This window comes from Pan troglodytes, chromosome 7, assembly GCF_028858775.2.
Source record: "Pan troglodytes isolate AG18354 chromosome 7, NHGRI_mPanTro3-v2.0_pri, whole genome shotgun sequence".
Taxonomy (NCBI): domain Eukaryota; kingdom Metazoa; phylum Chordata; class Mammalia; order Primates; family Hominidae; genus Pan; species Pan troglodytes.
In genome coordinates this window covers 134,830,115-134,846,270 of record NC_072405.2, presented here as the reverse complement: position 1 = coordinate 134,846,270, position 16,156 = coordinate 134,830,115, and the positions used below count along the sequence as shown (strand labels likewise).

Sequence of the window (16,156 nt, the reverse complement as noted above, 5' to 3'; positions counted from 1 at the left end):
TTGCTTTTTATTTACTCTTTTTTAACTTAAGCTGTGAAGGGCCATTTTATTAAATTTTTACTAGATGGACCAGATACTGTGCAAGGTACCAGGAATGCAAATAATAACACTATATAATCTCTCATATGCTTGCTTTATGTTCATACATTTTGCATTTGTTTAAAATCTTAAAAGTTTTAGGACTGATTATTAAAGGAATCCTAGTTAGATAAAACCTCATTTATCTGGCATTCACGAATTTAACTTTTTTTTGCATATCTTATGTGCTAGACACTGAGGAATTAAACATTCCACATAATTTTTAAATTTTGTATTTTAAAATACTGATGTGTTTCCTTTATGTATGAAAACTTACTAAAAGCTATATTTTTATGGAAATCTCTCTAAAATCCACACTTGTCTTTTAGGATCCATTCACACTTTTTCTTTTTTTTTTCTTTTTTTTTTTTTTTTGAGACAGTCTTGTTCTATCACCCAGGCTGGAGTGCAATGGCACGATCTCGGCTCACGGCAACCTCTGCCTCCTGGGTACAAGTGATTCTCCTGCCTCAGCCTCCTGAGTAGCTGGGATTACAGGCGTGTGCCACCACACCCAGCTAATTTTTGTATCTTTAGTAGAGACGGGGTTTCACCATGTTGGTCAGGCTGGTCTTGAACTCCTGACCTCATGATCTGCCCGGCTTGCCCTCCCAAAGTGTTGGGATTACAGGCGTAAGCCACCTCACCCACCCCATTGACACTTTTTGTTGGTGATTAAAGATAGACTATCTTCCAGGGAGTTTTTGAGATATATGAGAACATTTTATCCTTACTTTTCATCCCCAAACAGCTATGCTTTTTAAAGTTCTCCCACATCCATTACCAGCCCTCTTCCACTCCTCTCCATGTAACTTCTGTTCTTACAGCTTTAAAAGTGCTGCTTCCTTTGTTTCTAAACATCTGCATGAGAGCCTGAGGAAAGCTTGATACCTTTCCCATGGTTCGGGCCCAGCTAAGCCATTCAAAAAGTGTTTTTGACTTCTCATTTGTATTCTATGCAAGTCAAGCTGTCAGAGTCTCCTCCAAATAAGTGAACCTCATTTACTTGCTAGAAAAACAAATCCCTTTCCACCACTTTAAATCGCCCCCACTATTAACCTGTTTAAGGGAATACATTTTTATTGCTATATTAAATACATGAATCAATAATGGAGGAATAGGTGTTAAACAAACAAAAATATACCAATCAAGTTAGTCACATGAATGGTGAATATAAAAGATAAAATCAGTGCTGGTCATGGTGGCTCAGGCCTGTAATCCCAGCACTTTGGGAGGCCTAGGCAGGTGGATCGCTTGAGCTCAGGAGTTCGAGACCAGCCTGGGCAACATAGCGAAACCCTGTCTCTACCAAAAAAAAAAAATTAAAAATTAGCCAGGTGTGGTGGCATGCGTATGTAGCCCCAGCTACGTGGGAGGCTGAGGTGGGAGGATCACTTGGGCCCAGGAGGTCAAGGCTGCAGTAAGCTGTGATAGCACCACTGCACTCCAGCCTGGGTGACACAGTGGCACCCTGTCTCAAAAAAAAAAAAAATTTCACTTTGCATTCTACAGCCCTAAATGCCAAGCTTTAGAAAAAGTTGAATTATTTTATTAATACATTAAAGCAATTTTCATATTCATATCCTACTTTGTTTAGGTATTCTAAAAATTGTCATATGATTAACATAATGCAGTTCTTATAATTTGAGTAATTTATTGCCATTGTTGAAAACCAGTTGAAATTACTTGATATCCTCTAAATATCATAATTAATATAAATATGAGAAAATACTTTGAAAATAATCCTAAGACATTATTTTCTGTTAGATATGTTTTTCAGTACAGTTGGATGTCATCCTACAAGATGTGGTGAATTTGAAAAGAATAACCCTGATCTTTACTTAAAGGAGTTGCTAAATCTTGCTGAAAACAATAAAGGGAAAGTTGTGGCAATAGGAGAATGTGGACTTGGTGAGTGCCAGCCTCGCCTCTTAGAATGACATTGTTTGAAAATAAGTAATTTGTTCTGTATAAGTTAGGAGTAATTATTCTTCTTTATCTTTTTAAAGATTTTGACCGACTGCAGTTTTGTCCCAAAGATACTCAACTCAAGTAAGGAAATTTGTTGACTTTACAAATTATTGTAAAATCATGAGTGATTTTTAAAATATCTTGTATCAGGTGAGAGTATAGTTGGATTAAGCATGAGGATATTTTTGTTTTTCCCTTTGTATATCAAAAGTAAGTGAAACAAATTCCATGCATACTTGCATGTAATTCATAAGGAATGGAAGCACATAGTTCCCTGGTTGATTAACCATTTAATTTTATTGTAATGGTAGAAATTAGGGATGAGTTTTGCATGATAGAGATTTTACATTTTCTGTTTGCTTGTTTAACAGACGCATTCATACGTGAACAGTTCCAATGGAATGAATTAAATTATTTTGGGGAATGTGATTGTTTTGTTTTGTTTTTTGAGACAGAGTCTCTCTCTGTCGCCCAGGCTGGAGTGTAGTGGTGTGATCTCAGCTCGCCGCAACCTTCACCTCCTGGGTTCAAATGAGTCTCCTGCCTCAGCCTCCCGAGTAGCTGGGATTACAGGCATGTGCCATCATGCCTGGCTAATTTTTATGTTTTTAGTAAAAATTGGGTTTCACCATATTGGTCAAGCTGGTCTCAAACTCCTGACCTCAAATGATCCACCCGCCTCGGCCTCCCAAATTGGGAGATATAATTTAAGAGCAAAGGATATTAAAAGTGTATTACAAGCCAGGCACAGCAGCGTGCGTCTGTAGTCGCAGCTGTTTGAGAGGCGGAGGCAGGAGAATTGCTTGAGCTCAGGAGTTCCAGACCAGCCTGAGCAACATAAGGAGACTCCGTCTCTGAAAAAAAAACCAGCAACAAAAAACCCACAAAAGTATTATAGGATCAATCACCAAAGCTAGAAAAGCTTATTTTACTCTTGCTGGGCATTGGATATTGCTAGTTTGGAACTGTGAGATTCCTTTAATAGGAGCCATGTTGAATGGTGGCTGCTGAGAAAACTCCAAAGCTCACGACCCTGCAGGACTTCCTGTAACCCATTGCCTGGAGCTAAATTTGGAGCTCCTGTCATCATACTGGTGGGTGAGTGTTATAGATTGAAAAGAAAATTTAGGTCACAGTCTGAATTTAAAACGTAAGCATTTTGTTGAATTTCAAAAACATCTTAATTATGAAAATGATAAAACATTAGACTGAGCTTCTAAAGGGGGTTAATTTATTCATCCATTCAACAAATATTTATGGAGCACTGTGTGCCAGCCACTGCCGAGAACTCATAGTATGCAGAAATATGAATAAGGTAGAGTATCTGTCCCTAGAGACCTTTAAGAATAAACAATCCTCTGTCCTCCTTAGTTTCTTATACACAAAGAAGAATTAGGATCAGATTCTCTCTTAAGATACCATCCAGCTATATCATAATATTTAACAATTAATAATTTTGTCATATGGTGATATGATCATATGATTAAGCCAGTGACTTGATGGCCTGAAGGGATTTTTTTAAATTACACATGAGGAAAGTGTACTTCCTCCCCCTTCCCTCCCTGCTCCCCACAAATGGGATTCTGATATGTACCCCCTGGTTGAAAATCACTTTGGGGAGGAGCAGATCTACTAGTGGAGTCTGTCATACCCTAGACCTCAAGCTCCAAAGTTCTGAAGTGTGAAGATCTATAACCAAGTAGAATAGGATGGGTTAACGTAATGCTCTGTGGATACCTACTCTCTCTTTTAGGTCGCTCATTTGTACATCCCTTGTAGAACTGTTTAGTTTGTGGTATATTATTTGCTGTGCCTTTCAGGGACATTCATGTGGTTACTAGCAGGGTTACTAAAGCCCTATACCTCTGTCGAATATTATGTAGGCCAGCTCACTTAACCTTAAAAGTTCTCATGTTCACATTGAAATAGAAAAACAGTTCTCTTTAATAGTTATTTAGGTTAAGCCCAGATATCATATTCCTCAACTTTCATGTCTGGTTTTGGTCAGGATAAGCCTTGTAAGTCTAATAGACTGTGTTATGACAAGCAAGGGCAATGGCAGAGCCCCCGTGTTTTTTTGCCCATATGACTTTTCATCCAAAATGAGTTAGAACTGATTCTAAAATGCAACCTCAATACTTTAAATTCACTTTTGGGGTTAATCGAAAACATTGACAGTATCAGTTTAATTTAACTGTTCTGAAGATTCTTCACCATCATCAGAATAGCGTCTGATCTTAGAATATGCATATCACAGCTTGTGCTTGAACTCACATGCCAAGCGTTAATTGCTAACAGAGAGGTTCAAACTACATTCAGTAAATGATTACCAAGTGCCTCCTCAGCATGATACAAAGAAGAATAAGACTTTTTCCAAGAGAGGACATAAATAATTAAAATAGGTTGGAAGTGCTGTCACTAAAGTGTGTGAACAGCAGAGGGAAGGACTGACTTTCTGGGGGATGCTCTAAGGTGACAGCATATGACACCGGCTTCTTCCAGAGTGGATAAGCTAATGACAAACTGAAGTAGGAGGAAATTTTGATAAGATAGGCAGTTCTACTTGAGATTTTTAAAATTTTAATAATAAAACATCAAATGACTTGGTTAAAAAAACAGCCGGGTGCGGTGGTTCATGCCTATAATTCCAGCACTTTGGGAGGCCAAGGCAGGCCGATCACCTGAGATCAGGAGTTCAAGACCAGCCTTGCCAACATGGTGAAACCCTGTCTCTACTAAAAACAAAAACTAGCCAGGCGTGGTGGCGAGCACCTGTAATCCCAGCTACTTGGGAGGCTGAGGCAGGAGAATTGCTTGAACTGGGGAGGAGGAGGTTGCAGTGAGCCGAGATCGTGACATTGGACTCCAGCCTGGGCAACAGAGAAAGATTCCGTCTCAAAAAAAAAAAAAAAGACACACTAGTAACAATCACATTTTGATTGTTGTTAAGGAAACAAATACCCACATTCTCTGCCCCTCACTCCTTTTCCCCTAGCATATACTCACAGCATGCAATCTGTTTTGTATACACAGCACTCTACTTGTTTCAGCACTTACCATGTTGTACAGAAATGGGTTTTCATTATCCCTTCCTCCCCACAACAGACAGGTGTCTTTGAGTTCCTCAAAGGCACACACCAAGTCTTACTCATGTGACAGTTCCATAGCACTTAGCACAGTACTCTCAGCACATGGTAGGCACTTAGTAAATGTCTGTTGAATATTTAATACAGAGGGAAGGTTCTTTTCTTTTTTATTCCCTTTGAGCAGCATGGATAAAAAGCCTATAATTCAGCTTTCACTATTGGGTTTATTTTTGGAAGACTTCAGATTTTGGTCTGCACTTTTCTACCATCTGGAACAACCAGTGTATGATTGTGTTTGTTTGTTTGTTTTTTGAGATGGAGTCTCACTCTGTCCCCCAGGCTGGAGTGCAGTGGTGCAATCTCAGATCACTGCAACCTCCGCCTCCCAGGTTCAAGCAATTCTCCTGCCTCAGCCTCCCAAGTAGCTGGGATTACAGGTGCCCATCAGCATGCCTGGCTAATTTTTTTGTATTTTTAGTAGAGACAGAGTTTCACCATGTTGGCCAGGCTGGTTTCGAACTCCAGACCTCAAGTGATCCGCCCACCACGGCCTCCCAAAGTGCTAGGGTTACAGGCATGAGCCACTGCACCCGGCCATGATTTGTTTTTAAGTAAATATGTAGTCAGGAAAAAGGAGAGGTATGAGAAAAGAATAATAGAAAATTAGGGGGCAAGACAGAAAAATTAATATACAATAGATGTAGTGTCTGAAAAATAATGGTAAGTGAAGACGGTGTATGACCATGTTAAAAGGATGAGCTTTGGAATCAGCAGATCTTTGGGTGAGATTTACAACTGCCTTTGGTGTCACTTCATCCCTTTGTGCATCCCCTTTAAAATGGGGAGATTGCTGCCTACCTTTCTTAACATAAGGCGCATAAAGCCCATAGTGACATGAATCATGCAGAGTATGTGCACAATCTTGGCTGTTGTTACATTCCTCATACTAGAAATAATTACCACCCTAAAGGAAGATGCTAGCTATTGTTTTTGTTTGGAACTTTTAAAAGTTTTTTTTTTTTTAATACTTTTTTCTCGTTTTAGTACCTAGACCTTTTCTGGAAAAAGTATTTTTTAAAGACTAAGAAAGAGAAACAAAGAGTGAAAACAAGGAAAGGCCTGATCTACTTATGGAAAATTTATCCTTTAAGCCATACCCTGTATTTTCAATTTCCTGGCCTTATGCTACACTCCTTTCCTTGTTGCAATTTAGAGCTCTGTTCTCTTGGGTAGGAGGAATTTGCTTTGGGCATTTTTCTTGGGGCTTTAAAATGTTAACACTGTGCAGGTCTTAAAAACTACAACAAGAAGATTTTAAAACAATCCTTTGGGGATTTAGGGGACCCTAGAGATGAGCAATTGAGGCCATCTTGCCATCAAGCAGCTTACAGAGGAGGGATTACTACTTGTGTTGAGGTATACCCATGAAACTCACTGGGCTTTTTGGATTTGCCTTGATCCTAATTAATAACAACTGCTCCTGAAGCTGAACTTTTCCAGCTCTTGTCGTTAGATAGTTAAACCTCAACTGTAAGAAGCAGTAATAAAATCAGAAGCTTCACTAAGATGAGCAAATAACTCAAGTGGAAAATTATTTTCATTTATGAACTTTAAAAAAATAATAAATGAGTAAAACAGGCAGAGAAGTCTCTTAATAGATGCCAATTCCTACCCTGTAACTTATACAGTTATTTCTAGTTACCATGGCGGGTTTTTCTTCTCTAAAGATAATAGTCGTTTGATGTTCAGTAGTAGTTATCCTCAATTTGTATCATTAGGAATAATTTTTTTTACCACATGGCTTCTTTATGATACGTAGCTAGCATGGCTTCAGGGACCTTTCTTTTCTTGAATTATGTAAAATTCTGTGGGCCCATTGCTTGGGCTTCTGTTATTTTCTTTTTCTTTTTTCTTTGAGACAGGGTCTCACTCTGTCATCCAAGCTGGAGTGCAGTGGTGTGATCATGGCTCACCGCAGCCTTGACCTCGCCAGGCTCAAGCAATCCTCCCACCTCAGCCTCCCAAGAACTGAGACTATAGGCATATGCTACCACACCTGGCTAATTCTTGTATTTTTTGTAGAGATGGGGTTTCACCATGTTGCCCAGGTTGGTCTCGAACTCCTGAGCTCAAGCAATCCGCCCACCTCAGCCTCCCAAAGTGCTGGGATTACAGGCTTGAACCACACACCCAGCTGGCCTCTGTTATTTTCATAAACTGTACTTTTGCCTACATTCCTATAGGAAGCTAATTTTCCATCCGACCGTTAGATATTGTGAATTTGTAGCTTGGTCATGTGGTTTGGTCCATGGAATTGTGTGTGGAAAAAATAACCAGTACAGCGTGGAGCAGTGCACACAATGAAGAGTACCGCCTGCTGTGTGTAGTCAGAGCCAAATATATTAGTAAAGTTGACATAATGACTAGCGCACACTTAACTGCTGACATTTGGTTTACTTTAGAGGTTATGGAAATAGTGACTGGTTATATTATTAAAATCTCTTTTTGTCCAAGTTGTCGTTAATATTTCCTACACTGCAAAATTTCAGCACTTTGTTAATGAAAGGAAAATATTTTTGCTTATTCTAACCCAGCAGAATCTGAAAAGGAGATTTTAAAACCCAAACATTTGGTAATACAGACATAGACCACCTATTTTAGGAAGACTATTTCTATTTCTTTAATTTTTAATTTTTTTTTTTTTTTTTTGAGACAGAGTGTTGCTCTCTCACCCAGGCTGGAGTGCAGTGGTACAATCTCAGCTCACTGCAACCTCTGACCCTGGGTTCAAGAGATTCTCATGCCTGCCGAATAGCTGGGATTACAGGCATGTGCCAACACGCCGGCTAATTTTTGTATATTTAGTAGAGACGAGGTTTCACCATGCTGGCCAGGCTGGTCTTGAACTCCTGCCCTTGAGTGATCCACCCGCCTTGGCCTCCCAAAGTGCTGGCATTACAGGTGTGAGCCACCACGCCCGGCCTGAAGACTGCTTCTTAAGAAGTACATTTCTATTTCTAATTTTAAAATTTAGCATTTTCAAGAGAGCAAAGGGGGTAAAATAGTCCTGCACATCAGGAAATATGATATAGAAAAATATAGCAAGAGAGGCTTAAGTTAAACAGAGAAATTGTTTCCCCAAATTAAAGTGCTTAGAAGAGGTAAGCCCATTTAAGAAAATAATAAGCCACCTGTTATCCTGATTCAGTTGAACCTACCATTTGTGAGAACAAGGGGGAGCACTGTGTTGAAGTGAAAAGACAAACAGAATGAACATTCATTGTATCCTCTGAATATTGTCATTATACTCCGGGACCAGAAGGAAGCTTCTCGAAAACGTAACAGGTTTTTGTCGTTTAGGCTGGGACTTGGAATTAGAGCAGTGAAGTTCTGGTTCCAAGTTGGCCATGCCAGGTATTGTTATCTTGGACAAAGTACTACACCTCTCTGACACCAGCTTTTATACTCAGGTTATTTTGAGGATCAAATGAGACAATGGTATCTGGTACTTGGAAAAACCTTCTTATCAAGTACTCTTTAAGATATTCAGGGCTACCACTTTATCATGTAATTTTCTTTTTTTAACAGCATAATTGAGTTATTTGCTGTTTAGCAAATACTTAGATTTCATTTTTGAGGGAAACCTTGTTCATTTTGCCCAGTGGCAATAACTTCTTTTACAACAGCACATAAAAAACTGGTTGCAAAATGGAATAGATTAGCATGCAGTATGAAGCTCTCCTGGGCTTCTCGCTTGGTGAGTTGACTCCCACTGATGGTGCTCCCAGTGGCAAGGGGCCAGTGGTGTTACTTTCTGAAAATTAAAGGGCCCAGATAATTTTGTAAGCCCAGAAAATGAAGTATTTCTTTCCAGAAGTTGTAAGTTATAAAAGCCCTTTGATAAGCCTGATGTGCTTTAAATATTCATGATTTTTGTCCTGTAATTTCTAGAGAATTAAATACCTTTAATTTAAAAGGTCTTTTGACATCATTACCTTCCTCATGCTAAAATACAATTTGTAATGAGAATTTTTTTTTGCATTATGCAGATATTTTGAAAAACAGTTTGAACTGTCAGAACAAACAAAATTACCAATGTTTCTTCATTGTCGAAACTCACATGCTGAATTTTTGGGTGAGTTAAAACCAAAGTCTCATTCAGAACTTAAGAATTTTGTAGAAATCAAGCTATTTGCTAAAAGTTCTTTGTTTTTAATTCACAGACATAATGAAAAGAAATAGAGATCGGTGTGTAGGGGGAGTGGTAAGTATAAAATAGTCATTTTTAATACAGGTTGAACATCTCTAATCCAAAAATCCAAAATACTCCCAAGTACAAAATGCTCCAAAATCTGAACCTTTTTAAGCACTGGCATGAGATAATGACACCTTTGCTTTCTGATTATTCATTGTACACAAATTTTGTTTCACGCACAAAATTATTTAAAATATTTACCTTCAGGGTGTGGTATAAGGTGTATGTGAAACATAAATGAATTTCATGTTTAGACTTGAGTCCCTTCCCAAAGATTTCTTTTTATGTATATGCAGATATTCCAAAATCTGAAAAAATCTGAAATATGAAACACTTTTGGTCCCACACACTTGGGATAAGGGATACTTAACATTTATGTGACACACAAAGCATCTTGGTTATTAAGGATGGCCCCTAATTCAGATGTCAACATTTAAATTTTTTTTAAAAAGGAATAACAAAGAAAAACATAGGAATTAGATAGAATTCAATAGAATTAGGAGCTTCTTTTCCCATCCTTTGAAAGACATGTAAATTTACTGTTGAATTTATGGACCAGGTGTGGCATAAACACAAATCAGTTTTAATTACAGTTCCTTCGTTCAAAGTACAAGAATGCGTACAGAATTCCATTCAATAGAATTAGGAGCTTCTTTTCCCATCCTTTGAAAGACATGTAAATTTACTGTTGAATTTATGGACCAGGTGTGGCATAAACACAAATCAGTTTTAATTACAGTTCCTTTGTTCAAAGTACAAGAATGCGTACAGAATTCCATTCACAAGAAAACCCTGTGAAATTTGTTTTTTGTTGTGTGTGTGTGTGTGTGTGTGTGTGTTTTTTGGTTATTAAGAAAGGGTCTGGCTCTGTCATCCAGGCTGAAGTGCAGTGGCACAATCTCAGCTCACTGCAACCTCTGCTTCCCCGGGATCAAGCCATCCTCAGCCTCCCAAGTAGCTGGGACTACAGGCATGTGCCACCATGGCCAGCTAATTTTTTTGTATATTTTGTAGAGATGAAGTTTTACTATGTTGCCTAGGCTGATCTCGAACTCCTAAACTCAAGCAATCTGCCCACCCTGGCTTCCCAAAGTGTTGGGATTACAGGTTTGAGCCACTGTGCCTGGCCCTTGAATTCACTTCTACACATCCTAATGCTGTGCATGATATTCTTCGTCTCTTCTGTCAGCTATTCTTTAATGTTCTTCCATCCAAATTTTGAGCAAATATAAACTAATTTTTATGTTTTGAAATATTTTACCATTTGTTTTAGGTTTGCCTTTCTCATTTCTTGTCCGCTGTATTCACCTACTATTCTGATCTAGAGAGTCATTCTCCTTTCTGTAATTTGCATTCTGCACTAAACACTTCTCTGATATAGCCATTTTAGTCATTATTCTGGAGACATTTCCCATAAATACTATCTGCTAACCACATACCTCCGATATCTATGGCAGTGATTTTTTTTTTTTTTTGAGATGGAGTCTCGCTCTGTCACCAGGCTGGAGTGGAGTGGCACAATCTCAGCTCACTGCAACCTCCGTCACCTGGGTTCAAGCGATTCTCCTGCCTCAGCCTCCCAAGTACCTGGGACTACAGGTGCACACCACCACGTCCAGCTAATTTTTGTATTTTTAGTAGAGACGGGGTTTCACCATGTTGGCCAGGATGGTCTCGATCTCTTGACCTCATGATCCTCCCCCCTCAGCCTCCCAAAGTGCTAGGATTACAGGCATGAGCCACCTTGCCCAGCCATGATTTTTAGTCTCTTTGATCATGGACTCCTTTGGAAACCTGCCTTAGAAAAATGCTCAGATATACATATATTCATATGCAATTTCAGGAGAGTGACTCAGTGAGTGACTGTGTCTAGCAAAAGAACTGTAATCCAGGTAGATTAAATCACAGTTACACTATGCCTGCTAAGGAAAGAGGAAATAGCACCAAGCACTTGCATTCCCATGCGGCCTGACGTTGACAGTTTTATGCATATTCTCTAAGTTCAACCTCTGCCTCATTTATACTACTAGTAATATGTATGCATCCTGCATTGCTGTAATGTTAATATTACTGTGCACTTTTTTCCTGTTTGTACTAACTCTGTAATTTTTTCCTGTTTTTACTTACTCTGTAATTTATCCTGTAGGAACTGTACTTAAGAATTGAGAGGGGTTTTAGTTTTAACTAATGCTGTTGGGATTATTAGTAGTATTTATCCTAACCTTCAGACTCTACCTCTCAGCCCATTTGCTTTATTTCTTTTCTTTTTTTTTTTTTTTTTTTGAGACAGAGCCTTGCTCTGTCACCCAGGCTGGAGTGCAATAGCACAATCTTGGCTCACCACAACTTCTGTCTTCCAAGTTCAAGCAATTCTTTTGCCTCAGCCTCCCGAGTAGCTGGGGCTACAGGCACGCACCACCACACCTGGCTAATTTTTGTATTTTCAGTAGAGACAGGGTTTCATCATGTTGGCCAGGTGGGTCTTGAACTCCTGACCTCAAGCGATCCACCTGCCTCGGCCTCCCAAAGTGCTGGGATTACAGATGTGAGCCACTATGCCCAGCCTATTTCTAAATAAGAATTTACTTGGGTTCTATTAATAGTTTTTAAAATTAACAAAAGCAACAACAAATCCAACCTAAATGTTTGACTTTTACCAAAAAAGAAATTGCCAAATAATTAATAACTAGTTTTCTGAAATGGTTTATGAGGAGTCACTTTTAAAATGATTTCGATATTAATGGAGGGCATCTTTTCTAGTCAGCTGGAAATGGTGAAGGAAAGAATAATGCAGGCAGCTGTGTAATGCAGGCTTCTTTATTGTTGAGAAATATGTTATCCATAGTGTATTCAGGCTCTCTGGACTCAGTAGTAATGTGATGTCACTTGTTTAGGTGACCCTACTTTTTAAAGGAGGGCTGTTGTTATATGTTGTTTTTGATTATATAAATACATCCAAACTATGAAAACTATGTCTTGACCCCTATATCTTTGAAGGAGAGAAATAGCATCTCAATCCCTTCTGCTTGCTAAGCTGATATTATTGATTATATAATGGTTTATGCTTTTTTTTTTTTTTTTGAGACAGTTTCGCTGATCTGACCTTGTGATCTGCCTACCTCGGCCTCCCAAATTGCTGAGATTACGGTTTATGCTTTTTAAGCAACAGTCTCACCCATTTATAAGAATTTCTTCAGCCTTGTCTCTTTTTTTGTTTTGTTTTTGTTTTTGAGACAGAGTTTTACTCTTGTTGCCCAGGCTGGAGGGTAATGATGTGATCTCAGCTCAACGCAACCTCCGCCTTCCAGGTTCAAGCAATTCTCCTGCCTCAGCCTCCCGAGTAGTTGGGATTACAAGCATGCGCCACCATGCCCAGCTAATTTTGTGTTTTTAGTAGAGATGGGTTTTCTCCACGTTGGTCAGGCTGGTCTCGAACTCCCAACCTCAGGTGATCCACCAGCCTCAGCCTCCCAAAGTGCTGGGGTTACAGGTGTGAGCCATTGCGCCTGGCCCAGCCTTGCCTCTTAAAAGTAATTTCTCTTCCACAAAAATTATCCTCGGCCAGGCGCGGTGGCTCACCTCTGTAATCCCAGCATTTTGGGAGGCCGAGGCGGGCGAATCACCTGAGGTCGGGAGTTCAAGACCAGCCTGACCAACATGGAGAAACCCCATCTCTACTAAAAAAAAAAAATACAAAATTAGCCAGGCGTGGTGGCGCATGCTTGTAATCCCAGCTACTCAGGAGGCTGAGGCAGGAGAATCTCTTGAAGCAGGGAGTTGGAGGTTGCAGTGAGCCAAGATCGCGCCATTGCACCCCAGCCTGGGCAACAAGAGCAAAACTCCATCTCAAAAAAAAAAAAAAAAGTATCCTCTAACAGAAAATTCATCAGTATTTTAGAAATTCTTTTAAATAGTGCCATAAAATTACTAAGCTTTCCTCATGTTTTTGCCTAAGAATATGTCTATTCCTAAACCCCTTCCTGGAGCTTCTGCACTAATGCTAGTGCAGAGACAGCAACACTGCCACTCTAAAGAGAGAAATTCTCGGCAGCTAACGTTTTGCATCATGTCACTGGAGATGATGACAGGTTATAATTGTGAAAAATAATATGAAAATAAAAATTATAGCGACTACCACCTTTGAAACCCTGAGGTCCAAAAACTTACAGGGATCTATATTTTTGCCTACAAAGTCTTATTAATGTTACTTAGAATTTTAAAGAGTAATTATTGTAATAAACTTATAACTGTATGTCCCCAGGTGCATTCATTTGATGGTACCAAGGAAGCAGCAGCTGCTTTGATTGACTTGGATCTTTATATAGGATTTAATGGTTGGTACGTTCTTAGGTTGCTTTGGTTTTTAACTTTTATTTAAGCAGATTTCTTAAATTGTCTTACAGTGAATTGCTGATGAAGATTTATTTTCATTAAAGTTTGTGTGTGTTTGCATTGATCTTTGCTGGGAATTTCAGTAATTATTTATGTAAGAAATTAAACAGTACATTACTATTAAAAGTTAAAGCTCGAAAGTTATAGACTACTACATTATGTTCTAATAATGGAAAACAATTTTGTGTTGAGATCTGCAGCTGGCTTTCTCTGGTAATCCAATTTATTCTCAGGTCATTTGATCCCTTGAAAACATGTGTTCACAGCATTATGTATACATATACACGTCATATCTGACTATGGACGAACGGTTTATTCTGTGACAGTCATACATCTCTGCAGGCAAAGAAACCGAGGCTCAAAGAAATTAGGAAACAGGTATAGAGTTTCTCCAAGTATGAGAACCCATGTCCTCTGGCTTCTCACTCTGTGATCTTTCTGCTGTTATACCACACTAAACTTCACACACTCAGTACAGTCAGCTAGCACAGCTAGGTCTCTGGGTTGGTTTTGTCACATATGTAAGAGCTTCTACCAGTGACTTTTCACAGGATGTCAGTGTAGCCCATTAAATCAGTTGCAAAATAGTATAGGAGTTTCTGTCCTTCTTCATTGTCTCATACCCTTAAAATTATTATGTTTCCAATTGCATTATTTTTGACTAAAATCTAGGGAAATAGAATCATGGAATTATGTATTTGCTCTAGAGTTCAGAGTTTAAATGTCTAAGATGCTTTCATATTTAAATTAATGGTTTAATTAACTTTAAAATTAATTAATATGCAAGGGAATATATGCATAGAGATTAAAAAGTCAAGTAGTACTAACAGATATGAACAAATATCAGAGTCCCCCCAGCATGACCTTACCCCAAGTCAGCTTTTGTAGCAGCAACAATTTTGCTATTTGTCACCATATTTCTAAATAATATCCATATACTATTGTCTCTTGATTCATCCCCTTTGTCTATTCTCATTGGGGTATATGAGCACATTAGTTCTTACATCCCGTACTAATCCCCTACCTCCATTCTCTGCATATCACTCTCAATGTCGTTATTTCAGAATTTTTGGTTATATGCATACTCAATGTTTTCATTATTATGTCTATATAAATGTTGTTTCCTTATTATGCCTATATAAGTATATAATTTCACAGTGCTATGCCAAGTATGAGAGGGTTTCAAGTTTTTTGTTTTTTGGTTTCTTTTTAAAGATAGGGACTTGCTTGCTCTGTAGCCCAAGCTGGAATGCAGTGGCATGATCACAACTCTGCAGCCTTGACCTCCCAGGCTCAAGCAACCCTCCCACCTCAGCCTCCTGAGTAGCTGGTATTACTGGTGCATGCCACCACACCTGGCTATTTTTTAAATTTTTAGTTGAGACAGGGTCTTGCTATGTGCCTAGGCTGGGCTTCAAGTTTAAGAAAGCCAAGTAAATAAAAATATGAGGGAGGTTAATCCAGGAAAACAAAAAGTAGTACAAGAAAAGAAATGTTAAGCACAGTATACCACATGAGCAAACCTATGTAGATAATCTAATAGTTCCGTCAGTTGCAGACTCTTCCATGTGTTTCAATTTGGATTAGTTCCTATTTTTAGATCCCATGTATTCCTTGCGTGTTTGTTTTAGTGGAACACATTCTATAACATCCTCTGAGGATGTTTTCATGGGAATTAAGTTTCTTTTAAATACAAGCCAGTATTTCTATTTAATAAGGTTTCCCATTTAGTGATGAGCAACTACACGATTCTGAAGTCAAGTTTGAAATACATCTTCCCATTTTGAAAATGAATTTTTTTTCTGCTCTTCCTCTTACAAGTTAGCCTGGATAGTTAATGAAAGGGGAGAGAACCCCACATTTTTTTTTTTTTTTTTTTTTTTGAGAGGGACTCTCACTCAGTCGCCCAGGCTGGAGTGCAGTGGCACGATCTTGGCTCACTGCAGGCTCCGCCTCCCGGGTTCACGCCATTCTCCTGCCTCAGTTTCCCGAGTAGCTGGGATTACAGGTGCCCGCCACTACGCCTGGCTAGTTTTTTTGTTTTTGTATTTTTAGTAGAGACAGGGATTCACTGTGTTAGCCGGGATGGTCTCGACCTCCTGACCTCGTGATCTGCCCGTCTTGGCCTCCCAAAGTGCTGGGATTACAGGTGTGAGCCACCACACCCAGCCCCCCACTTTCAATGGATAGTTCTCTTGAATAAAATTCAAGATCAGAAATCATTTTCATTGAGAATTTATACCGTCCCATCAGTAGGTTCCAGTGTTGATGAAAAGTTGCTACTCTGATTCCTAATCCTTTACCTGTGACCTAGTTTTCTTCTCTTGTGAAAGGTTTTAGTTTTTCATCTCTGATGTGAAATTTCACAAAGATG

General features: G+C 39.0%; 1 protein-coding gene across 18 annotated transcripts in view; it reads left to right on the top strand.

Annotated features, from left to right (window-relative positions):
• Positions 1–16,156, top strand: part of TATDN1 (TatD DNase domain containing 1) — a 64,372-nt gene that overhangs the window by 21,637 nt on the left and 26,579 nt on the right. For 8 of the 18 annotated variants that reach the window (XM_054657475.2, XM_054657471.2, XM_063816555.1 and 5 more), the window contains 6 exons: positions 1,846–1,989; positions 2,088–2,130; positions 9,185–9,270; positions 9,359–9,399; positions 13,652–13,724; positions 14,049–14,160. In XM_054657475.2, the coding sequence (XP_054513450.2) occupies positions 1,846–1,989; positions 2,088–2,130; positions 9,185–9,270; positions 9,359–9,399; positions 13,652–13,724; positions 14,049–14,160 (499 nt within the window). Of the gene's footprint in view, positions 1–1,845; positions 1,990–2,087; positions 2,131–3,034; positions 3,148–9,184; positions 9,271–9,358; positions 9,400–13,651; positions 13,729–14,048; positions 14,161–16,156 lie in introns of all 18 variants that reach the window. The other 10 variants (XM_063816556.1, XM_063816554.1, XM_063816558.1 and 7 more) reach the window with 3 other exon arrangements.